This window comes from Bombus terrestris, chromosome 11 (genome assembly GCF_910591885.1).
Source record: "Bombus terrestris chromosome 11, iyBomTerr1.2, whole genome shotgun sequence".
Classification (NCBI taxonomy): domain Eukaryota; kingdom Metazoa; phylum Arthropoda; class Insecta; order Hymenoptera; family Apidae; genus Bombus; species Bombus terrestris.
The window spans coordinates 9,293,664-9,318,025 of NC_063279.1; the positions used below are offsets into that span (position 1 = coordinate 9,293,664).

A 24,362-nucleotide genomic window follows, 5' to 3' on the forward strand; every position below is an offset into this window, starting at 1 on the left:
TAACTAAATATAAGATCACCGCTTGTACACGCCGCGAGTTTTTGACTCAATAATTGACCATCAGATATGAATTGACAAGCCGTATTGACAGAACTTTTGCCAAACGTGTATCTTCGATCCGTCTCGATCTACGATCGCGTTACGAGGTAGGTACCTTCTGTCAAGGCATGCTTACCAGGGCATACTACACATACTTTACAAGCTGGTTCACCTCGTGCTTTTCTTGCATTGTAATTACACAATTTCACATTATCTAATTTCTTTCTAAAATTTTTATAGTACCTGTAACTTTCGTAGCACGTGTGAAGCTACGATATCTTTTACCAAACACGTTTCTGTTTGCTTCGTTTCCGAATTTAAATTTTCAGAATGTCATTTTACGAAATTTAACTGTTTTTCTCATGATCTTATTTTTTTTTTTTTTTATAATTTCAACATTTTGACAAAAATTTTTAGAACGTTTATGACTATCACATTTGCCGTCATTAAAAATTATTTTATCTTGATATATTGTATTTATAAAAGTGCTTCAGATGATAGAAAAAAGTATTAATGGTTTTTATCATTTGGAGTAGAAATAGATAATATATTTTACACATATGCTTCAAAGTTCAAGTATTTGATCATTAATTGTACTTTTTATATGTAGGTTCACATTAAATTTATATCATATAAAACTCATGTATATATATATTGTGTGTACATGTTGATATAAATTGAAATAAAAAAGTATGAAATGATAAAAACCTATATTATGCTTTTTCTATTTTTACATCCAAAATTTAATAAAAAATACAAATAACTATTACCTTCAATTACAGTGCAATAGGCAGGAATGGAGTTCGGGGTAGGTAATGTTGCCCAAATATCAGCAGAACTTGCTCAAGTAGTGGAGGTGATGATGTCACCAAATGTTCCACAACAGCAACGTTTGGAAGTGTATAATGCTTGTGAACGATTTAAGGAATCATCTCCTTTATGTGCACAATGTGGATTATACCTAGCTCAGAGAGCTCCAAATAGAAGTTCAGTAGTTAGGCATTTTGGATTACAGCTTATGGAACATTGTATCAAATATAGATGGACGCAAATATCTCAATCAGAAAAAATATTTATAAAGGAGAATGCAATGAAATTACTTCAAGAAGGTACAGAACCATTATTACAAGAGGAAGCTCATATTAAAGATGCATTATCTCGTGTTGTGGTAGAAATGATAAAGAGGGAATGGCCACAACAATGGCCTACATTGCTTGCTGAACTTAGTCAAGCTTGTACAAGGGGTGAAAGTCAAACTGAATTAGTTCTTCTAGTGTTTTTGAGACTCGTAGAGGATGTTGCACTTTTACAAACATTAGAATCTAATCAAAGAAGAAAGGATATATACCAAGCACTTAACACAAATATGGCTGAAATTTTTAGCTTTTTTCTAAGATTAATGGAACAACATTTTTCAGAATTTCAAAAAACGAATAGTTTAGGTTGTACTTCTGAAGCTGCAGCACATAGTAAAGTTGTACAGGTAAATTTGTTGTGAGGTTATTTATGTCTTTTCAATCAATGTTTGTAATTGTATATATTAAATCATTTTTCTGTGATATAGGTAGTACTGTCTACGTTAACTGGTTTTGTAGAGTGGATTTCAATTACTCATGTTATGGCAGAAGATGGCAGATTATTACAAATATTATGTCTTCTATTGGGAGATCCAATATTTCAATGCTCAGCAGCTGAATGTTTATTACAAATTGTAAACCGTAAAGGAAAAGCTGAAGACAGAAAACAATTAATGATTTTATTTTCTGAAGATGCTTTGAGATACATTTATACAGCAGCAACTGCAGCATCACCTGTCACTGGAACAAATGAATTTCATGAAAACCAATATTTATTCTTAAAAAAGCTGACACAGGTAAATTGCAATTTATCATAAAACATATTGTTATTTATATGTAGACGCAATGAAAAATGTCAATTTTTAATTTAGGTGCTAACTGGAATGGCAACTCAACTTTGTACACTTTGGGGTAAAGATGATAGTTCCAGCATTCGACCAACACATTTCAACATATTTTTAGATACTGTGTTGACATTTACTATGTATTCAAGTTTGACATTAACGCATATGGCAAACGTAATTTGGATAATGCTGTTTAAACATGAACAGATAAAACAAGATCAATTATTGTTAACTTACATACCAAAATATGTAGAAAATACAGCTCCAAAACTAATAAAAGTAGCATATCCACAAGGTAGACAAGCTAATGGAATGAGCGCATATTGTCTCGCGGATTATGATTCAGTGGAAGAGTTCAATGTCTTTCTTCATCGATTCAGAACCGATTTATTGGAAGGATTTCGACAAGCCACGATGGTAGCACCTCTGGTTACATTTACGTACGTACAACAGTGGTTAACAGCCAAAATAACGAAGGGAATGGCGGATCTTCGATATCAAAGTGACCAAAATGATCCACAATACCTTGAATGGGAAGCTCTTGCACAAGCCTTGGATTCTGTTGTATCCAGAATTCTATTAATCAACGAACGACCAAGTGTACAAACTGGTCTTCAATTGTTGGAATTATGCCTTGGTTATTCTCCACAAGATCCTTGGTTACTATCTGCATTACTTTCTTGCATCAGTGCTCTCTTTGTGTTCTTATCTATGTCAACTGGTTCAATGGCTATGCCAGGAGTTGCTATCCTACCCAGAGTCCTGGAGAAGATCTTTGCTGCTCTGATATTTGAAGCACCTGGTGAAACAAAAGGTACTCGATCTAGAGCAGCAAAGAATGTAAGGCGACATGCGGCGAGTCTCATGGTTAAAATTAGTCTGAAATATCCATTACTACTCCTCCCAGTTTTTGAACAAATACATACGATGGTTCGGGGTTTAGCGAGAGAACCTAGTCCTTTATCTAAGATGGAAACTACCTTGCTTTATGAAGCATTGTTGTTGATATCGAATCATTTCTGTGATTACGAAAGACAGACTAGATTCGTTGCAGAAATAATTGGTGATGCATCAGCCAAGTTTATCGCGCTCGGATCTGAATCCTTTAAAGGGCCACTTGAATTAATGAGATTCGTAGGTTTAGACAGACCACCGGTTGAGAATATTGCGGAAGACCCGGCAGGACAAAATCGGAGCGATTTAATGATATGTATTTGTACAATACTGTGCGTTGTAAAAAGGTGCTCCATCCCCGATGATCCAGATCGCGCTGCAAGAGGCAGTTTTGTAGCTGCACTCAGCGAAAGTGGGAATCCGGTATATAGAAATCCTGCTACACCACATGTAATTCCTATATTGCCAACACTTTTTGCATTGCTCAGAACAATGAATGCTCTATTCATACCTACTGCTTTAGCAGCTTTATCAGAGGTAATAAAGACACTAATAATAAATATTTTTCTTTTATTTTATTTTATTGAGTAATTTCATAGAGGAATATCTAATGTTTTTTTATATATTTTTATTAGGGATATAAAAATGCTCATGAATTATTAGAAGCAGAAAAAGCAAACCTGTTAGGTTTAAATGTAACAAATGATAATGAACGAGCTTCTGAACCTGATCAGTCTTCATTTACGGCTTTAGTTCGAATGCAATCGTTTCTTACTACTATTCATGATTTGTGCTATCATATGTTAGGAAGTGGATGTCATATGATTGGAAGAGATTTCTATCAATTATCTGGTTTAGCACCAGCTCTCATCAATTCAGTTTTTTCTAATATGGAGGTAACTTTTCTTATATTTTTTTCTTATATTATAACTAGCAATATAATTATTTATTCTGTATCCTAATGACAACTGTATGTGTTTCTTTCAGATGATTCCAGATTATAGATTGCGACCAATTATACGCGTCTTCATGAAACCGTTCATATATTCCTGTCCACCTGCATTTTACGAAAGCGTTCTTGTACCCGTATTGGCTCATGTTTCTACGCATAGTACGATCTTTTTATCTTCTTATTATCAGATGGATTTTATTAAGTTTTTATTTAAATAAATCTTAATTTAAATCATTTTTTTATAGTGTGCCAAAGGTTAAGCGCAAAATGGCAGTACATCGCACACCTCTACGAATCTGGTGGTTTGGATGAAGAAAATACAGATACACAAGAAGTTATTACTGATATGCTAAATCGAAATTTGACGAGAGATTTTGTAGACGTGTTGAAAGTAGCTCTTGTTGGTGGTGCTGCTAGTGATGCAACGCCTCCTGACACAATGGAACAAGATAGCGGTGGCATGGCTATAGATCCTCCTTCGTCACGTGGAAATAGTATAGTTGCCGAAGTTGTTAGTGAATTGGGAGCTGTTGTTCTTCGTCATCCATCTACGTGCCACAGTGTTGTCCTATGCGTTTTAGGGTAATCCAATGTCTTATTTGATATTTGATCTATAGTAGAATTAATTTTACGTAAAGTCCTATTGCTACATCTAGGGCTTTAGCTTGGAACGATTCAAATGCTAGTCTAAAGGCTACGATGTTAACTGGACCAGTTGTACGAGCACTAGCAGGTGATGGCAGTTTAACGCCTGCTATGGCTGCTCATATTATGGTAGCTATTCTTCAAGGTTTACAACTTCACGGACAACACGAAGCAAATCAAGGTTCTCTTATTACTTTGGGTGCACAAGTCTACGAATGTTTACGACCTAAATTCCCCACTATTATCGAAGTAATGCAGCAAATTCCGGGTGTTAATCCTACGGATTTGCAACGTTTCGACGAAAAGATGGCTGTAGTTAGTACTAAAGGAAATAAAGTTGAGAAAGGAAAGAAAGATCTTTTCAAGAAAATTACAAATCAGGTAAGATTTACATATTAAAAATAGAAATAGTGTACTGAAGGGTATACAGCATGCTGCATGTCCATAGAATTGGGCTGGGCTGTAGTTCTGATTTCGTTGAAGATAGAGAAAAATTAAATGCCATGATAAAATCTATGTTTGCTACTCACTTTCTTTTAGCATACAATAATGCACGGGGAAAGTGCAGTTGCATTTTTTTTAATAGGTCTCTATAATTTTTGGTTAACCATTATGAACCTCTACAAAAAGGTATTATACTTGGGTTGAAAAATGCTGAGTTTAAAAGATATTTTAATTTTAACTTGACCACATTTAGTGTATGGAAGGCAAGGAAAACATAAACACAAACCTTCCATCCTGCGCTTTTCCTTGTTTCTCATATGCAGTTTTTCACCCAAGGACCTGAATATTTTCTTATAGGGAATTAGAAAATGCATCGAATGGTTAATGAAAAATTATGGACTTTCATTTAAAAAAGGACTGCAATTGCACTTTCCTGATGCATCGTTGCATACTAAAAACAAGTGAGTATCTGCATAGCATAATATACCTGAGTATGTACTACATAAATCATATCATATCAGTTGGCTGCTTCACTCTGTATATCATACAATATTCGTTGCAGCTTATTGGTCGAAGTGTTGGTCAATTGTTTCGTAAGGAAGTTAAGATAGACAATTTACCACGTATAGAAGTTTTTGGAAAGCAACAAGCGGTACGCGTAGATGAGGTATCTGAGAATTCGACTGATAGCGGGTTTGCGGCTCTATTTGCAGGACCTACGTAGCAGAAACTCCATTTAGATGACCATACTGCATGCATATGGTCTGAATTAATAAATAGTAATAAACCATCGTGAAAACGATTTCCTACAAAAAAAGATTGAACTATATACATAAGGGAATCCTGTAATTAAAATAAGAGGACTTCATAGAATAAGTTTGTTTTAACTAGATCTTTGTTTTTAAATTATTCATAAAGTTGGACGCGCGCATACACAGTCTTGCGATGGAAGTACACTTAATTACTTTACTTATATACTGAATAATGAATAAAATGAAAAGAAAATACGCTTACGTGCGCGTTCAATGTCGATTGTGAATAGTTTGTAAAAAGGAGAGAAGAAGAAAAGTCAAAAAGACAGCAATCGGTTTTATTTGTGAAGTCCTCTTATTTTTAACTGGGGACTACAATATACACAGAAAACTTTGTGTTTCTCGAATATCCAGGGTGTGCGCGCGTGCGTGCATGTGTGTATGTATGTATTGTATGCGTGATGCGTATCCATAGGCACGTGTAATATAAGAAGATATTTGTCGTTAAAGAAGAACATTCAACACGTATGATAAGACAAATTACAAACAAATCTAAATAGATTATCGAATAATTGTATATTAAGTCTTACGCATTTATTACTATTTCTTTGGATTTACAAATTTTTTGTAATAATGTAAAACAGGATGGTTTTCCACAATCACGCAATGTAATACAGTTTTGTAAACAATATTTTGCTAATGTATAATACAAAAGTTGTTGATTTATATAAAACAATTTTACGATTTGGTACAAAAATTTGTATTCGAATTGATTATAATTGTTTTTAATCAGGAACAAAATGTGTATGTTTCTCAGCACATTTTAAAAGTGCTGTTTCATATGGATTTAGTTGTAAAAATTTTATTTGGACATTTCAAAAGCATGCATGAAGTAAGCTTGATATTTAATAATAGAATGATCTTTTGTTCAGGTCATGTTACCGTCATTAAATGCGACTTTTATTTATCCTTTGAAATTTAAAATAATGCAGCATTTCAGATACTTATATGTAAATTGAATGTAATATTTCCAGATTTCTTTGTTACTTTTTAATTATTTTAGTTAATTTTATTTTATTATTGTGAATAATGCAGCATTGTAGCTATCGCATAAAAATGGATTAGTACTTTACATGATTTCCATTACACGTCAAAAATAACGACGATATTTTACATAAAATTATAGATACTAATAATCATTTAATACGTGACAATCATATCACGGGTTCAGAAGTAACATCACGGAGATTGTTAACAAAAAATGAAGTACTATCGCGATAGAGACTATGCTATTTAAAAGATTTATAATGCTAGGCATAGACAAAATTTTAAACGACACCAGAGTTTTCCGCTGATTCGATGTATTTGAATGACAGTTAAAATACGAAAATTTAATATTAAATTATATCTTGTTATATATAAATACGGTCAATTTGCGTATCGTATCAACATCACATATGTTATGAAATAAAATTCATAAAGAATTATATTTTCCAACAAAATACTATTGAGATTAATATAAATAGAATACAAGTTTTTAATCGATTTCAAATTTTATTACTAGTTGAACTAATTATCGCTTTAGAGTTTAACAATTCTTCTCCAATATACGCGATAGTACGCACATTAAGATAACAATAAAATTAATATACTTTGCCTATCAATACTCCATTAATTTGCTTACACCTGTAATTATAATTTCGTGAAGATTGCAAGATCTGTTAACACGTTTCAACATAAGTACGAATAAGACAATGCCAGAGTCCAACACACATTTTGTAATTTTTATACATATGTATGTATGCGCCTACAAAAATGAGACATTGAAAGGGGTTCATGTATTAAATTTCTAAAAATTGTCTGAAGTACAACTGCAGTTAAATGCCGAAAATATTTCACTATTTTTATATCGTCTTATATACCTTTTTATCGATATTTAAATGAAAAGGAAAGAAAGAAAGAGAAAATAAAGTAAACTATTAGATTAAAGAATGACGGAATGATAATTTATAAAGTACGATTTTATTATTAATGCGGTAGTCCATGCAGCAAATCCTGAAACAATGTTACGACAAGAGATACCACTGAATTAATTTCTACTGTAAGTTCAACTAAATAGAATACAAAGCTTTGCATGGAATCATTGAGTACTAACAATAAGTTTTCGAGAACCATAGCAATCTTAAAACAGATTTCTTTTGAATGTACTATCTATCGTGCGAAAAATTAACGAGAAACAATATATGTATACCGAACGAGTGCTTGTAGCCAGAACAAGTATAGAAGCTGTGTTATAATGTTTAAAATGAAGAAATAAGTCTTGAAGAATGTTTTAAGATTCTCGAGATACTTCAATATAATATTCATACTTTGCAAATGATTTGACATATTTTTATGTTTAAATATAAATAGTTCTGATCTGTTATTCACGTTATGAAAGGAACCAAGTTCTATAATCTTATATGGATCAGAAGGATTAATGAAAGAAAATATTAGAAAGTTTTTTACGATGATAACTAATAGTTACCTAATAAGTCGCACATTTTATATTAGGAACTGTTGACAACGACCAAGCTCGGTCACTTCATATAACGTTCATCCGCTCATTCGCATAGTTCGTTCGTACATTCAGCACATAAACAATGAAGATGCGTACTATATTTGTCTCGATAGATTTTTCGCAACAATTGTTAAGACAAAATTTCATTTCTTCAAAACGATTTGATTTTGTACTTTTTTTTTATAAAGATAGGTTTTGGTAGATCTCGCATCTGATGCTCTTAAATTATGTAAAAAAATACAGTGAATATTTCGTTAAGAATAAATATCTTTAATGAGCGAGCAATTAAAGAGTAAGGTACGTTTTTAACGTGTGTAACGTCGACGGTACATTATACCGTAAAAATTCATACAATTCTTAACGAGATCGAAATATCGCTAGAAGCCTGATCTGGAAAAGATCATATGCTCGATATAAGTGTAACGTGCAAACAATTAAATTTATAAACAATCGACTCTTCCCATCATTAGGGATTCAAAAACTGTTAAGTGTTTGTCGTTGTATTAATATCGTCTTTTTCCCCTATTAATAAAAACACGTCCATATTATCTTTTCCTTTAACATAAACTTGGCCACGTGGTTCGAACTCGTATCGTTCCGAGAGTATATCTAAAGAGTTCTTGGCCACTTGTATTCTTCCAGCGACTCCAGTCGAATCCATTCTAGATGCTATATTTACAGCGTCACCCCAGATATCATAGTATAACTTTGTTGCCCCGATCACTCCAGCAGTTACATCGCCATAATTAAAGCCAATTCTCAATATTAATTTGAAACCTAGCAATTCTCGATTAAAATCGTTTATTACTTTATGCATTGCCATGGCAAAATCTATTAATTGGAACAGATGCATATATTCATGTTCACTTTGTTGCCTAACTTGTGGGTTTAAACCGCTTGCTGCCATAAATGTGCTACCGATAGTTTTAATCTTCTCTACGTTCGAGAATTCTGGCTTTTCTAACAACTCGTCAAAGTCACCAATAAGTTCGTTAAGCACACGCAAATATTCTTTTCCACCCAAATAAGATTCATCATAGAGTTCATTAAAGTTCACTATGCTTGCAAAAATAATTCCTACAGCTTTATGATTTTGTGAATATTTAGCAGTGGTTTTTAATTGATCAGCAACATATTTTGGTATAATGTTGTGTAAAAGCCAATCGGCTTGATTTTTCATAGATTGTACACGGCTTTTGTCTCGTGCGGCTACCGCGTTTCCGTGAAAGCTTAACCGATAACTAATTTCAAATTCACGATTTAAAAACCAAACTAACAAAAGTAAAAGTATCAGATCTAAAAAAATCTCGGAATTGTATAATCTTTTATGATATCTGGTCTCTGCCTCTTTTAATCTCATAAGTGTGAGGTTCGTTGTGGAATTTAACAACAAATCAGGAGTATTATCGAATCCTTTTTTAGCCATAATTTCGTTAAATTGATTGCTGATTAAGCCAATGGCACGTTTATTTATCATGGCTTGTGAGTAATTGAGCGAGTTATTAATTAATTGATTACCGAGATTTTCTTGATCATATAATAGATGATACATTACAAGATAAAGAAACAATACACCCATGAATGTTACCAAGAAATTTTTCATCCAACAATTGAGTTGCGTGAAATTACAAAAATGAACTATACCAACAACGATTAAGTAACCATAATAATATTCGAAATTGTTCAAATTATGAAAGTTACTGCACGTATAATTGAGAAGAATTGACGTAATCGGTAAGCCGACAAGAATTGCACCGCATATATGCCACGGGTACCATTGTGAAAAGAATTTGAAAATTCGTTGCGTCAACGTTGCATGGACCACATCCGGATATAAAAGTTGACGAACACAAAGCAATACCGCTATAATTTGAATGGTAGCAGCAGATACAAAAAAAATCATATAATATAACGTTGGATCGCAAATTAAAAAGAGCGATACTGTAACGGCAGTATAAACCAACGCCGATATCAGAATATCAAAGTATGTATTGAATCTCGAGGTAGCCAGAGTAGGTGGATTTCCACTGATACATTCGCTAACCTTATGAGCATTTTCTCTATACTCCTTTTCCATTTCTTTGTTCTTGAAAAAGAGTGTCATACTCGAAAGTGGAGGTTTCACGAAGTATGATCGTTGAGAACTTACATTATCTTGAACGCACCTTCGTGAAAAATAAAATCATACGAACTATAATATAATTTTTAAACCTATAAAGTGAAGTTGATTTACCTACCTGATTAATTGTAGGTCAGATTGTTTTCTTAATTTGTGAAAACATGCACCAAAGGTATCCGTGACTGCTGGAGGAAATGGATAGGGTGGTACTGAAGACGACGGCTCATGAACAGAGTTTAATGTCGAACTAGAAGTATAATAGCCACTCACTCTGTGTGCTAATAAATCTCCTTGAGCCATGCCGTTCATCAAAAATAACTAAAATATGAAAATTAACTGCAGGAGGAAAGGGAACATGCTGACTATTATTGAAACTTTATTGTATTGAAGTATCTCTAATATAATTTCTATCATTAATTATAAGTTATACCTGCTGCTGTATACTACTACGTCTGCTATTACTTCTAATTCCGGAATCTTTCCTACTGCACATAGAAGAGGCACGACTGAGTGGCTCTTGACCAGACAATAAAGGACTAGAAGGTACAGGATTTGGATCCATTTCAATCTCATTTTGAGACGTATTCTGTAAAGAAATACAACTTATATACGAATGAGATAATGCAGCTGAAAATTAAAGCAAAATCTTTTATCGACACGATTTTGACCTGCCTAAATCCATTGCGATCTTCGTATGATTGAGATTCAATTTTTGATTTATCGACAATAACTGCTTTGGGTTCTTCCATTTCTAAAGGTGTCATTTCCTCGGTAGTTCGTTGTCGTTGTAAATATTTCCACGGCTTGTTTCGCGCTTTTTTCTTTCCATAACTGGCAACAGATATCGGACTTTTATTTGCGTTCCCCTTTTCATCTGCGGTATCAGTATCTCCGTTTTCGGAATCCAGAATACTTGGCAAAGAATTTGCTTTCATTCTATAATTACTTGTATTAGTAACCATATGGAGGTAATGATATTTAGATTTAGATTGGCTATTACAAGAGGCCAGACGATGACGCGATTGCATCAAAGGCGATATACTTATCGGAGATGTAATATTCATTATGAACTGATTGGTGAAATCTGATTTTCGGCTTTTGATAAAATAAGTTTTAATACCTGCAATATGATACATATTTCTAGAAAGTTTTATATGATTAAGTACATTCAGACAACCTTTCTATTCATAGGAGTTTTCTACTCCTATATAATAATAATGTCAATACCATTTATTAAATCCCCTTCCTCTGTAATATATCGATCATCGAGGAAATTTAATGTTTTTTCACTTAGGTGAACTCTTCCTGGTTTTCCCGTGCTTTCTAGTTTGTTTGCTAGAGTTACATCATTAGACCAGACATCGAATTTAAATCTTTTAGTACCTACTATTCCACAGAGTACAGTTCCAGTATGCACTCCGACTCTCATATTAACGCCTTCTCTTCTCTCAATATCAAACTGTTTTATAGCTTCTATCATGGCTGTAAAAACACACATTAATTATTTTTCATATAAATGTTTCATTTCTATAATTCCGTAAAAAAGAAAGAAAATATACCTAATCCCATTTCAATGCAACATTTTGCATGATCAGGCCTTGGTTCTGGGCATCCACTTACACAGTAATAACAGTCTCCCAATGTAGAAATTTTCTCACATCCATGATGTTCACATAAATCATCGAATCTTTCAAAAAGATCATTTAAAATGCCTACCAACTCTTCTGCAGTCTTATTGGAACTCATTCGCGTAAACCCAACAATATCAGCGAATAGGATACTAACATTTTCCATTGAATGCATATTAAATGGTCGAAACAATGAGCGAATATCTGTATTATTGGACGGTATCGAACCTTTTTTTAAAGAATCCTCCCGTTCTCTCTCACGTTCACTTTCTGCCATTAACCAATCTGCGACTTTAGGCGGCATTACCGAGTGAATCATCTTCTCTTTAAGTTGTTTCTCCATTTCGAGCTGACGCCGGACCAACAGTGATTGCCCGACCTTCATAAAAGTACCACGCATCCTTACAAAAGTCATTATTAAAATATGTATACCTATCAGATGAATGCAGATCTGCATTAAGATTCTTATTCCAAGACTCGTAGAAAAATAATCGTCCGAAAATGATCGATTAGATATGTTGCTACTTAACAAATAGTTTGACATTTCACCATTTTTATGAGTTAGTACACTTTCTTCAAATATCGAAGTTGCGTTGTTTATACCTTTCGAGACTAAATCATTAGACGAAGCGTTTATGGTGGAATTAATACTAGCTATCGTTGATATTATAGTGGAATTTAAGTTCTTGAAAACATTGGTATCATTCAAAACTCCAGATATCCTTCCAACTATATTTTCTTGATTTGACTTTATTCCAAGAGCAGATAACAGTTTTGAATCCTGTGAATACGATACTAATTTCATACTTGCAGTTGTAGATTCGTTGTCACCGTGCATCACATTAGAAAATTGATTGATATTAAAGTTTTTCAGAGTGGCATCATTTTCTATCGAGGTATTTAATAAAATATATTTGCTAAAAAATTCTTCTCTTGCACTTTTTGTACCATATAGGTAAGCAGTCAAAAATTCAAATAGAAAAGAATAAACCATCGATATTCCCACACAAGCATATAGTGGCATTGGCAAGACAGTGTAAATCAATAACAAAATCTCAGAACAGAGTGCAAAATGTCCGACTAGAGTTAAGCCATCTATATAGGGTGGTACTATTGTGAGAAAAAGTAAAGACAGGATGCAAAGCATGGATGCAACTCCTAATGAAATTGGTAACACATAACTTTTATAATAATCACTATGTGTTAGATACAAGACTGCTGATACCATTGCTCCAATAGCAGTGAATACTGCTGCTATAGCTGGCCATGTTGTAGTATTGTATTCTGCTCCAATTACAACAAAATATGCCAGCCATGTCAAAGAAACCAGTAAAATATATGTTAGAGCATACCTAAAAAATAATATATATTAATATTTGCTTCTATGAATTTAACAAGTATACAACAGTGTATTATATACCGGAATCTTAATCTAATTTGTGGAAAGGCACTCCTTTTAAATTGTTCTTCAAGTATTTCTGAATCAAATCTAGGATTCCACCAAGATCTTGGGGCTGCACGTTCAAATGGTACTGGAAGGCTAATTCCACAACATCCAAGTCCTTGTCCACTGTGTGCCAAATATGTTTGTATATATGGTGCTAAAGATATATGAATTTCATCTGTAGCATCTTCGCTATCATCCTTAGCTCTTGTAAAACTAACAGATGAGCTTCGTTTTCGATTTAAAGGAGGAGTCATACTTGACATTTAAATTGCACTAAAACCATACATATTATAAATTTATATATATTATAAATTATTATATATATTATATATTATAAATTTATATATTAAAAATAAAACTAATTTCATTACAATATATGTATTAAAAAAAAGGGAAACAAACACAATTACAACATTACAATTGTAACAATACAATTTAATAAATACATTATGATTTAATTTCATAGAAAATTATTGTTACAAAATAAAACATTATCTAAGAACATATTCTACTAATGTATTATTTTCTGTATTCTACCACAAAACAATGATTTCAAGTAACAATCAAATTTTTAAATTTTTGCGTTCTTCGCGATACAAATAAGCTTATAAAAATTATATTCCATATAGGATTTATACAATTATTAAGAAAAGGTGGTTATAGATCATTTCTTTCAAATGACAGCATGCTCTTTAACTTTATAACACTATGACATGATTCTTTAATAAAAATAAAGTACATGTATAAGTATGATAACTTTAATACCAAGAAACTTACAGCCAGTCAATTCACCTTGATCACTGGCGAAATCGCCACAAAACTAAGAAAATCATCCTCCCCGCTGACATCGGAGGTTCTTCCTGAAATCAGCTCGCTTCAAAAAATGCCATTTTCATTCTTTTTGTTTGGTATTCTCAGCGTTACCGAGAAAAATTAATATTATACGTATCAGTAACAGTTCAATCGAATTTTTCTTGTAATCAATTTATTATTGTGTATAATTAAAAATTACTGTTTGAACGTTTCGAATTTTCTTTTCCGTAATGCACCATGGCCATCTTGAATCTATCGATGACAGCGCCCACGATTAGAAAGCTCATGCGTTAAAAATTAACTCGTGCTTTACGGATAATAAGCTAAACTAGGCTGAACTGAACGATATGAGAGATTCGATATTCGATATGGGGAAATATTTACCGCGAAGTTCAAGACATTGTTATGTAAGACATTGTAATGTATGTGCAACCTTAAATGATATAAAATTTATATAATAAATAAATAAATAAATATATATATATATATATAAATATACAATAAACAATAACTACACAAAGTATTTGTACATATATTTTTGTCAAGTTTATCATTTATATCAAGTTTTTGTAGACATGTAAAAGTACTACTAAATAATACGAAATTTAATATACTTGGATTTATAATTAATTGGTATTTTTATAGATACCATATATATAGTATTATATATATAGTATACATATGTATAATCTTCATAAAATACAAGAAAAGTGTAAATATAGAGAAGTTCATTTTGTGTTTTTGTCATATTCAAAAAATATTCAAATACTTTGTTTCTTTTAGGTGTAGGTGCTTGTGGTGGATTTGAGATTTTAGAAGTTCCTGTAATCCAAACTATAAAAGACTCTGAAATAAATAACATTGTTTAGGGCTGATGTAGTGTGACTAAATAGGAAGTCATGTTAAGAAAAATGTTTAAAAATCTGGTTTAGATAGAAATTTGACAAATATTCAAATACTTTCGTGGTGAATATTAGTAAGAAAGTTATAGCTAGTTTTAGCCATCTAACGGCAGTAGACTGAACTAGTTATAATAAGTTTTCTCGATTTGCAATATACATCTGAAAGACGTGACGAAGTAAACAGTTTTTGTACAAATTGCGAACAAAAACTCTGATATGACACCAGTACTTGGTAGTCTACAATCTATTGGACCTAATACTCAGGCATCGACTACTGTGCCTGATGTACAAAGTGGCAATACAGTAGTACAAATATTACAGCCTCAGACACAATCTCAACAGACGCAATTTGTATCACAACCTCCAAAACAGCAGGTGGTACAGCAACCCTCTACTCAACAACAAACACAACAATCACAACAGCAACAAAGTTCCTTCAATGATTTTCCACAGGTATGTTTATCATTGAACAAAAATGATAAAATTGTTTTTATTTAATTTTTTATATTGTGTTGATCCCAGTTTCTGACTAAAACAAGATTACAAGATCTAGTGAAAGAGGTAGATCCCACCGAACAGTTAGATGATGATGTAGAAGAAATGTTATTACAATTGGCAGATGATTTTGTTGAAACAACTGTAAATGCAGCATGCTTATTGGCTAAACATCGTCATGCGAATACTGTAGAAGTAAAGGATGTACAATTACATTTAGGTAAGTTATAAGAAATAATAAAATAAGTAACTATTCAATGCAATATGTCATTAAATGTGTTTATGCGAGCTATTGTTTAATTTTTTTAGAAAGAAATTGGAATATGTGGATTCCTGGTTTTGGCACAGATGAAGTACGACCATATAAACGTGCAACAGTTACAGAAGCACATAAACAAAGATTGGCACTTATACGAAAATCAATTAAAAAATATTAGTCCTTCTGTACATTTCATTCTGTATTGTTATTTTATCTTTAACTGATGATTCTTCTATATTTCTTACATGACAATATACTTTAAGGTAATATACATAACTAATATTTATAAAAAGAGAAGAAATTATTATTATACAATAAGTTATATATAGTTTTGCAATGTATATAATTTTAATGTTGAGAATGTCTTCAATTGTGCATTAAAATGTTATTTTTATGAAAAGAGTTAATAGAACGTTCTCATTATAATTTTCTATGTTCTTGATCAAATGTTAAATTAAATAAAATCTTTTATTTGTAAAATTTATTTGGCATCTTAAATTTATATGAAAGAAAATTTGTATATAGAAAGTAAGGATTCATTTATTTCATCTCCTTTCATTTCTGTAATAAAAATATTATAGCAACAAATAATACAAAAATTTAATTAATGGTAATTATTTGTATATATCTATATAAAACTAATGTATAAGATTTACAATTTTTAGTTTTAATTCCTTTTTTCAGTATATTTTTCAGAAAATTATATTTTTGATTTCTTACCTTTTGTGTAAAAAGAAAATGCAAATTAAGAAAATCATTCTGATATTTATTCAAATTACGTTTAATGCCAGATAGTACTAGATTTAAATCACTAGTTTATCTAGTTACTTTTTGATTTAGTAATGACTGAAACAGAAGAAACCGGAACTGCTTGCTCATTCAGCTGAATTCATCAAAGCAAGCGACGTACATATCATAGTCTAATATATAAATCGTGATAACCTTTTTCTTTCAGGGACATATTGTGAGATATTACCATCTTGCTTATTGGAACAATTTTCGGACGGTACTGTTCATTCTTTTTTACCTACTTCTTAAAATATATTTTATAATTTACTAGGTAATATTTTTATAGGTACTAGGTAATATTGTTAGTATCCGAAAAATAAACAGCCTCTTTTTTGCAAAATACTTGTTTTATCATGAATCCAATGATCTGAACGCATATATGTTTTCATTTTCTCTCTGCTAGTTAAATATAAAAATTATACTAGCCAAATTTTGTACATTCGTATATTGTATTTTATCAGTTCAAATAGGGTATTCTTTTGATAACTAATCAAAGCTTTTAAGAAAGCAATATTTGATTACAGTAGTTCTTCATACAATTCTGTATTTAGTATCTCTACTATTTATTCTCATAAATATATCGAAACAGAAATGTCAACTGTGTTGCAGATTGCGCAGAACATTATAGGAGATAATTTATTTCATTGAAATCGAATAAAATTAACACATTCTGAGTGTATAGAGCATATATAATAACAGTGTTTAATATTTCTAAAGAAGATCTAGTGAAAAAGAATGTCTGCCAATAATGAAAGTATGAATAACAACACATGCGTTGTATGTTACAAAAATGTTGATATTTATAGCATTGGTATGTGTGAACACCCTGTATGTTATGAATGTAGTACTCGGATGAGAGTGCTCTGTTGTCAAAATGAATGTCCCATTTGTCGTCAAGATTTGCCAAAAGTTGTATTCACAAAGGAGATAAAACCTTTTAGCCAATTACATAAAGGCAATTTGTTAGATACACGATATAACATCTATTTCGATACACCAGATATTCAAAGTAAATTTTATGATTTACTAGCTAATGTTTGCTATATTTGCAAGGAAAGACCTGTGTTTAGTACTTTTAATAGTTTGAAAGATCATATGAGACATCAACATGAGTTACATTACTGTGATCTTTGTGTAGAAAATTTAAAGGTAACTAAACATTATTTAATTTCAAGCTTATTTTAAAATATACATTAAGAATATTTTAAAGATTATTATGATTAATTAAATTGTTTAATTTTATTAAGTAATGCTTACTTTACTTATAATAGATATTTTCCCATGAAAGACGTTGTTATACAAGATCTGATCTTGCCCAGCATAGAAGAAAAGGAGATATTGATGACAAAAGCCATAAAGGACATCCATTATGTGAATTTTGCGATCAACGATATATGGATAATGATGAATTATTCCGACACTTACGAAGAGATCACTTATATTGCCATTTTTGTGATGCAGATGGTTTACATCAATATTACAGCTCATACGATTATCTTCGAGATCATTTTAGACAAGAACATTTCTTATGTGAAGAAGGAATGTGTGCAGAGGAAAAATTTACAAGTGTCTTCAGAACTGATATAGATCTTAAAGCACATAAGGCAAGTGTTCATAGTAAACAATTGAGCAAAGCTGCTGCAAAACAAGCAAGAATGTTAGAACTAGAATTTACATTAGCTCCACGTGGAGAAAATCGAATGAATAGGAGAGGATTGTTAGGTCCATCAACCTCTAGAAATTCAAGAGATTACAGTGGGAGAGATTATAATGTCAGGGAATATCAGCCAACAGTTACACCAAATACTTCAAATGTATTTATGTCAAACAACGAACCTACTTTTGTACAGCAACCATCTGTTGATGTACAGAGTACAGAAGAATTCCCAACGCTAGGTAACACTGCACCTATTGTACCTACCTTAAATCAAAGTAAAGGGAGAGGTAATGTGACAATTCGTAGTACCATAAGACCTCAGCCTCTTGCTGTTACAGACGAAAATTTTCCTGCGTTGGGACCGGAATCAGGAAGTACAAGTATTTCTAAAACTGTTAATTTCAGTGTATCCAGTAGTAATGCTTCAGGATTAAGCACACAGAGTCAAAAGAGTACAACTTCTAATGTATCTATTCAAGTAAATCATGAACTAAATGGAACTGTTACTACAAAAGTTTCAGGTCCTAATATCAGAATTCGTCCTGCTCAGTTTTCGATGGAATCCTTCCCGGCATTGGGTTCTGCAGAACCATCGACTAGTAATAATACAAATTTGGCTCATTGGAAGGAAGTTTTACAATGGACTTGTTCTAAATCAGCATCTACATCGGCACCAAAACCTAAAAAGGTGGCCTCACCACCATTGATACCTTCTCCACCACCTATTCAATCTGGAGAAGATTTCCCTACATTATCAAAGTCATCTAAATCAAAGAAACAATCAACTATTACAGTAGTTCCTTCCTGGAGTCAAGCACAAAGTTCTAATAATAGTAATAATGCAAAAACGACTACTGATATAACAAAAGGAAAAACGAAAAAGAAAAAAGTTAAACAAAATTGTAGTAACAATACTGCTAATGGGAATGATGGTAGTAGTTCGAAAACGAATGTAAGTACTGCTGTAGTAAAGAAAGAATGTGAGACACCTACAAGTTCACCCATTACGAATAAAACGCATGCTGTGCAATCAAGTTCTCAGTCTATATTGAAATATGCAGATATTATTAACAGTGAAAATACATCAAAAAATATAAATGTTCAGCCTCTAAAGGAAATAGAACAAATTAATAAAAAGGAAAAGAAAAAACATAAAAATGCAGACAATGAAGCAGTTGTAAATACGGATATCGATAATAATGCTACTAACGGAGTACAGAGAAAGCGTACCGAATTAAAAATAGATAGCTTAAATTCCACTAATAGAAATGCCCGTCATTTAGAAGATTTTCCTGCTTTAAGTGGCAGTAGTTCTAAACCACCAGGTTTTACGAATCCACCACCTGGATTTGGAACAACAACTCCTCCACCTCCTGGTTTTTGTGTAAAATATAATAGCATGGATGAAATAAACAATAGTAACGGATTGACTTTCACAAATAGTTCTGGAGAGAGTTATTCTATCTTACCAGACAACAGTAAGCACGACAGTGCATTTAATTATGTACATCCTCCCGAATTTCAGAAACGGAACAAATGTCTTGTAGCCAAAGTTAATGAGGTTCTAATGCAACATGATCAGATCGAGGAGTTTCGATATATAAGTGGACTGTTTCGTCAAGGAACATGTAACGCTCAAGATTATTATACGCATTGTCGTGTAGTTATGGGTCTCAGCGCTTTCGAAAACGTATTTTCAGAGCTTTTAGTCCTTTTGCCAGATATCGAAAAACAACAGGAACTATTTAAAGTTCATCAAAAGGAGAGTGGTAATAAGATTAAAGGTTTGGAAATTTGTGCAACCTGTGGTCAAGTTTTAAAAAATGGTTCTGATTTTCGAACACACATGACTAGTCATACATTAGAGAATCATTTTCCAGCATTGGGTAAAAATAATGACCTGCCACAAAAAAATTCTTGGGTACGCAAATGAGTGTAGTTGTGTTCCTTTAATTAACTTACAAATTTTGCCAAGGTTATGTAAGCTGTGAATAAAGGAACTGCCGAATAAATTATTTTTATGAATGGCATCAGTGTAAGATAATCATAATTAATTTGAAGTTACTGGTAAAATATATTCTAAGTATCAGCTTTTAGTATTAAAAAGATAGTTTGGACAAATTAATTACCATGTACTTGGCATTTGTACAATGACCTGCATGACTGCTGCCTAAAATGAAAATTTGTTATTAAATTGTTGTATGCACTAATAATTTTATGAAATGCATATAGCAAACAAAGTCAATAATTATGTGTATAACAAATTTTATGTAAATGAGTTTAAACAATTTAACACTTCTGACACATTCTGAACAAGATATTCATATACAAATCCTATACTAAAATATTTTAATTGGTGCCCTATTCTGTCATATGTTAAAACTACTGTGTATATATATATATATATATTACTCATAAGTAGGAAATATATTTCTGTAATTTATTCATTGTCTTTTATGAAGTAGAAATGGAGTAAAATTTTATGATGCGTAAAAGTAACACTGCATATTAACAAATTATTTGATACGTTATACATTATACAGTGCATGTATGGTAATGTACTGTTTCGTATTGTAATAAAGTTATTACATTAAGTTAAACAAGACTACAAAACATGCTTCTCAATTATATCTTCCTATTTTATAAAATATAGAATTTTAATTCCTATAACAAAAGAAGACAACGAAGGTAAAACACAATTGTAAATTTATAATTTATATATTTATTTCTAAATTTTTTCATTAATTTATAACTGTGATTCTTTACAATGTAAATCATATTACAAAAGAAGTGATAAAATTACGAATAAGAGAACAAAGCTAGATGTTTTAAATGTTTACTCTTATAATTTACTGTTAGTATTATTCATTTTGTAATTTATTATCTATTTGACAAACAGCATAGTAAAAACTGTATGTTAGGTAATATATATGATATTTAATTTTTAATTTACTGCATAGACGCAGAGTAAAGTGCATGAATATATAGGAATTTATCTCTATTTCTTTTTTTTCTCTTACAATAGAAACTGTTAGTAATAGATTAAACAAATGACATCTGTAATACATTTTTATCCAAATAAAAACAATACATGTGTCAAATTTAATGTAGAAATATTCCATATTTATTTCAATCTCAAGATACACTTTTTAAGTAAACTCATAACTCTACTGATGATAAGTAACATACAGATAATATATAACTAATAAATTTATACACTCATCTGATTCATGTTTTATTTTTCATTTGCAGCTTTGATTTTAAAGGAAAATTTCAGTTTGAAAATAAAACCTGTTTCAGCATATAGCACTGACTCAGACAGTCTTTAGTCCTGAGTCAATCAAGTTATATTCTATTATTTCAAGTAGTTTCCTTTCTTAAAAATTACAATCACAGTGGTATTAAATCGTACACATAGTGCGTAATCTGACAAAATGGAAATTGCAACCTGTCTTCTACGTCCATGCTCAATGAATAAATTGTTCATGAAAATTATGAATAACGACAGTGCTTTATCACTTTTTAGCTAGTTCATTACTCAACCAATCGAGTCCTTCATAAAGTCCATGTCCTTGAGTAGCACAAGTGCTTTGAATGTACCAATGACGTCCACGTAAAGAATTTAGCCCCAATTTGTCTGTAAGTTCTGCTGCAGACATGGCATTTGGTAAATCTTGTTTATTAGCAAAAACTAAGAGAACAGCATCTCTCAATTCATCTTCTTTTAGCATGTTTGCTAATTCACGTTCTGCCTCTCCAATACGTTCACGGTCATTACTGTCAACAACATAAATGAGACCTTGTGTGTTCTGGAAGTAGTGTCTCCATAGCGGTCTGATCTTATCCTGACCACCAACATCCCACACCGTAAAACATATATTTCTATACTCAACAGTCTCAACATTAAAGCCAATGGTAGGTATTGTTGTGACAATTTCACCAAGTTTCAATTTATACAATATGGTAGTTTTTCCAGCAGCATCCAAGCCCACCATTAATATTCTCATTTGCTTTTTGCCAAAGAGCCGGGTAAGTAGACTGCTAATTGTTAGGCCCATTTTTGGGAAGACACTAAATTAGCCTGAAGTTACTTAAACTAATACCCTTCCACTTGGGATAATATTATTGGAACTGCGTATTATTTTACGACGTTTATGATGCCGTTAACACACCTTACGGAGGTTATTCCGGAAATAGTTGGCAAAATTGGCCACGCACACCAACTCCTAAAGTACTGATCGAAAATGCGATGATAATATTGCAGGACTTAAAATAACCATTTCTTTTTGCAATATCTAATTGTAAGCCTTATAAGCGTAGATAGATATGGTCATAAAATACACTGAATTATTATTTCAACACCCAATTCATGAGTCACAATATACGTACCAAGAACAGAATGCAACACAACGCATATTCTGTCATGTAACCTATTAACTATATAACCAAGCGCGTAATTCAAAAACAATGTGTTCTTATTTATATTTAAGGAATTTGTAAGAATATTTTTATTGTACAATTATCGTAATAAATGACCGTTTTCTAATAATTCACGAATGATATTACACAGAAATTGTCAAATGATTCTTGTAGCTCTGCCAGCTTATAGCAATACACTTACACTGTTTTCGGGAAGAAAAAGCAAGGAACCAGAATATGGAGTTGCTTTTATTTTTATCAATATCAAGATTTCAATCAACAATTTGCACATCTGCATTAAAATAAATCTACACATTAAATTATATTTACGAATATGTAAACACAATATGAAGTTAATAATTTTTTCATTCACCGTTTGTATTTTTATTTTACCTCTCACTTGTTTGATAATGTAATATTATTTTTAATTAATATATAATTTAAGATATTTATTTGAAAATTACTTTTTGTTCCTTTCTTCGCAGGATCTATTAACATTGATAATACAAATAATTTATTATTAATTTTTTATAGCTATGACAAACTATTTTACAAGTTATTAAGAAGGCAAAAAGAAGAAAAAAATAGTGATAGAAGATTGACTTTTCTACCTACTAATATTTGAAAATTATAAGTTATTATAAAATAACAGTTTTTTGACTGAAGATAAATATCTCGGTCTCGGTCAACGGGAGTCGTAATTTCCCGTTACGATTAGACAATCAACGCCACGAAATTGATCGATCTCTTATTTCGATTAGGATAATAGAGGTAGTTTAATCAGTATAACACTTGGTAAACAGTTCAAAGATATTATATATTTCCAACAACTACTGGTGCGTAGATATGAATGAAGTAGGTGAATGATCGAAGAGTGGAAGCCCGGTAAAGAGATGTTGAAAAGAATCCGCTCGGTTTTAAACAAAAGATTCATTCCGTTTTGAAGAGCGAAGTGCGAAGAATCTAGCGTAACAGCGAAGCAAACATATTCGAGAGGCGTGATTGTTGTGATTGTTGATTGTTGACTGTTAATTGTTAAATGAACTTTATTGTTGAACATCGAGAATATTTCTTCGGCAGTTACAAACACGGGAAAAGCTTTCCCAACTCCACCCTCGAGTAACCGTTGGTGGAGAACGGTCAATACTCATCAATATTTTCGTATAAATATTGTCGTCACAGATCATATTCTTACTTGCTATTGTCTTTTCGATTAGAATACATCTCGGTTTGTTAGTCAATTAGTCGACATCTAAACTTGTTATCTCTAAAACTCAGACAGAAAGCATCTCAGAGCGTATTGTGTAAAGTTGTTACAAAAGGAAAAGTAAAGCATATCAAACTTGACAATAATTTTGTATTCCATACATGGTATTATTGTGTGATAAATATTTACCCTAGAAATGTCAAGATTTAAAAAAAAAATTATAACAAAAAAATAACATAGAAGTTAATAATAAGAAGAAATTAATTATAAGAAGTTAATTATAAGAAGAAAATAACATAAAAATGACATAGAAGAAGACTGTTCAGTGTACGATGAACAAGAAACTTCAGCAACTGAAAACGGCATGGAAACACATGAAAAGCTATTTACAATTAAATCAGAGTTGAATATTATAAATAA

General features: G+C 31.7%; 5 protein-coding genes across 11 annotated transcripts; 3 read left to right on the forward strand and 2 right to left on the reverse strand.

Moving 5' to 3' along the window:
• Window positions 1–8: 8 nt before the first annotated feature.
• LOC100651377 (exportin-5) lies at window positions 9–7,079 on the forward strand. 2 transcript variants are annotated; one of them, XM_003398917.4, is made up of 9 exons: window positions 9–146; window positions 822–1,522; window positions 1,604–1,912; window positions 1,988–3,391; window positions 3,490–3,750; window positions 3,842–3,965; window positions 4,052–4,388; window positions 4,463–4,832; window positions 5,458–7,079. In XM_003398917.4, the coding sequence occupies exons 2-9, from the start codon at window positions 836–838 to the stop codon at window positions 5,617–5,619; spliced, it is 3,654 nt and encodes a 1,217-aa protein (XP_003398965.1). In that variant the 5' UTR covers window positions 9–146; window positions 822–835; the 3' UTR covers window positions 5,620–7,079. The 2 variants fall into 2 exon arrangements, with proteins under 2 accessions (XP_003398965.1, XP_012169115.1); XM_012313725.2 differs by lacking the exon at window positions 9–146 and adding an exon at window positions 207–230.
• LOC100651494 (adenylate cyclase type 9) lies at window positions 6,220–14,505 on the reverse strand. Of its 5 annotated transcripts, none has more exons than XM_048410347.1 (9): window positions 14,179–14,504; window positions 13,375–13,674; window positions 13,180–13,306; window positions 11,886–12,735; window positions 11,554–11,808; window positions 10,995–11,446; window positions 10,757–10,912; window positions 10,445–10,644; window positions 6,220–10,372 (listed from the first exon to the last, which is right to left on the reverse strand). In XM_048410347.1, the coding sequence occupies exons 2-9, from the start codon at window positions 13,662–13,664 to the stop codon at window positions 8,692–8,694; spliced, it is 4,011 nt and encodes a 1,336-aa protein (XP_048266304.1). In that variant the 5' UTR covers window positions 13,665–13,674; window positions 14,179–14,504; the 3' UTR covers window positions 6,220–8,691. The 5 variants fall into 5 exon arrangements, with proteins under 5 accessions (XP_048266304.1, XP_048266305.1, XP_048266303.1 ...); XM_048410348.1 differs by having other exon boundaries at window positions 11,886–12,333; window positions 14,179–14,503; XM_048410346.1 differs by having other exon boundaries at window positions 10,445–10,573; window positions 10,999–11,446; window positions 11,886–13,306; window positions 14,179–14,505.
• A 725-nt stretch (window positions 14,506–15,230) lies between these two features.
• LOC100651724 (transcription initiation factor TFIID subunit 12) lies at window positions 15,231–16,354 on the forward strand. The gene is made up of 3 exons (XM_012313719.3): window positions 15,231–15,569; window positions 15,639–15,831; window positions 15,921–16,354. The coding sequence occupies exons 1-3, from the start codon at window positions 15,333–15,335 to the stop codon at window positions 16,046–16,048; spliced, it is 558 nt and encodes a 185-aa protein (XP_012169109.1). The 5' UTR covers window positions 15,231–15,332; the 3' UTR covers window positions 16,049–16,354.
• A 362-nt stretch (window positions 16,355–16,716) lies between these two features.
• LOC100651609 (E3 ubiquitin-protein ligase ZNF598) lies at window positions 16,717–20,929 on the forward strand. Of its 2 annotated transcripts, XM_012313718.3 has the most exons (4): window positions 16,717–16,876; window positions 16,946–16,960; window positions 17,269–17,808; window positions 17,931–20,929. In XM_012313718.3, exons 3-4 carry the CDS (start codon window positions 17,395–17,397, stop codon window positions 20,247–20,249), a joined length of 2,733 nt encoding a protein of 910 aa, XP_012169108.2. In that variant the 5' UTR covers window positions 16,717–16,876; window positions 16,946–16,960; window positions 17,269–17,394; the 3' UTR covers window positions 20,250–20,929. The 2 variants fall into 2 exon arrangements, with proteins under 2 accessions (XP_012169108.2, XP_012169107.2); XM_012313717.3 differs by lacking the exon at window positions 16,946–16,960.
• Window positions 20,930–21,417: 488 nt separating this feature from the next.
• LOC100651961 (ADP-ribosylation factor 2) lies at window positions 21,418–22,740 on the reverse strand. The gene has a single exon (XM_003398922.4). It carries the CDS (start codon window positions 22,372–22,374, stop codon window positions 21,832–21,834), a length of 543 nt encoding a protein of 180 aa, XP_003398970.1. The 5' UTR covers window positions 22,375–22,740; the 3' UTR covers window positions 21,418–21,831.
• Window positions 22,741–24,362: the final 1,622 nt, after the last annotated feature.

What these genes read in the sequence shown, in the direction of transcription:
- LOC100651377 (XM_003398917.4), top strand. Translation starts at nt 836, where the DNA reads ATGGAGTTCGGGGTAGGTAATGTTGCCCAAATATCAGCAGAACTTGCT. An exon ending in CAGTTTTTTCTAATATGGAG is followed by an intron (nt 3,751 to 3,841) that starts GTAACTTTTCTT and finishes TGTTTCTTTCAG; the next exon opens with ATGATTCCAGATTATAGATT. An exon ending in GGCTCATGTTTCTACGCATA is followed by an intron (nt 3,966 to 4,051) that starts GTACGATCTTTT and finishes ATTTTTTTATAG; the next exon opens with TGTGCCAAAGGTTAAGCGCA.
- LOC100651494 (XM_012313721.3), bottom strand. Translation starts at nt 13,664, where the DNA reads ATGTCAAGTATGACTCCTCCTTTAAATCGAAAACGAAGCTCATCTGTT. An exon ending in TTGCATTGAAATGGGATTAG is followed by an intron (nt 11,809 to 11,885) that starts GTATATTTTCTT and finishes GTGTTTTTACAG; the next exon opens with CCATGATAGAAGCTATAAAA. An exon ending in GTAGTAGTATACAGCAGCAG is followed by an intron (nt 10,645 to 10,756) that starts GTATAACTTATA and finishes TTCATATTTTAG; the next exon opens with TTATTTTTGATGAACGGCAT.
- LOC100651724 (XM_012313719.3), top strand. Translation starts at nt 15,333, where the DNA reads ATGACACCAGTACTTGGTAGTCTACAATCTATTGGACCTAATACTCAG. An exon ending in CCTTCAATGATTTTCCACAG is followed by an intron (nt 15,570 to 15,638) that starts GTATGTTTATCA and finishes TGTTGATCCCAG; the next exon opens with TTTCTGACTAAAACAAGATT. An exon ending in GGATGTACAATTACATTTAG is followed by an intron (nt 15,832 to 15,920) that starts GTAAGTTATAAG and finishes TAATTTTTTTAG; the next exon opens with AAAGAAATTGGAATATGTGG.
- LOC100651609 (XM_012313718.3), top strand. Translation starts at nt 17,395, where the DNA reads ATGTCTGCCAATAATGAAAGTATGAATAACAACACATGCGTTGTATGT. An exon ending in TTTGTGTAGAAAATTTAAAG is followed by an intron (nt 17,809 to 17,930) that starts GTAACTAAACAT and finishes TACTTATAATAG; the next exon opens with ATATTTTCCCATGAAAGACG.
- LOC100651961 (XM_003398922.4), bottom strand. Translation starts at nt 22,374, where the DNA reads ATGGGCCTAACAATTAGCAGTCTACTTACCCGGCTCTTTGGCAAAAAG.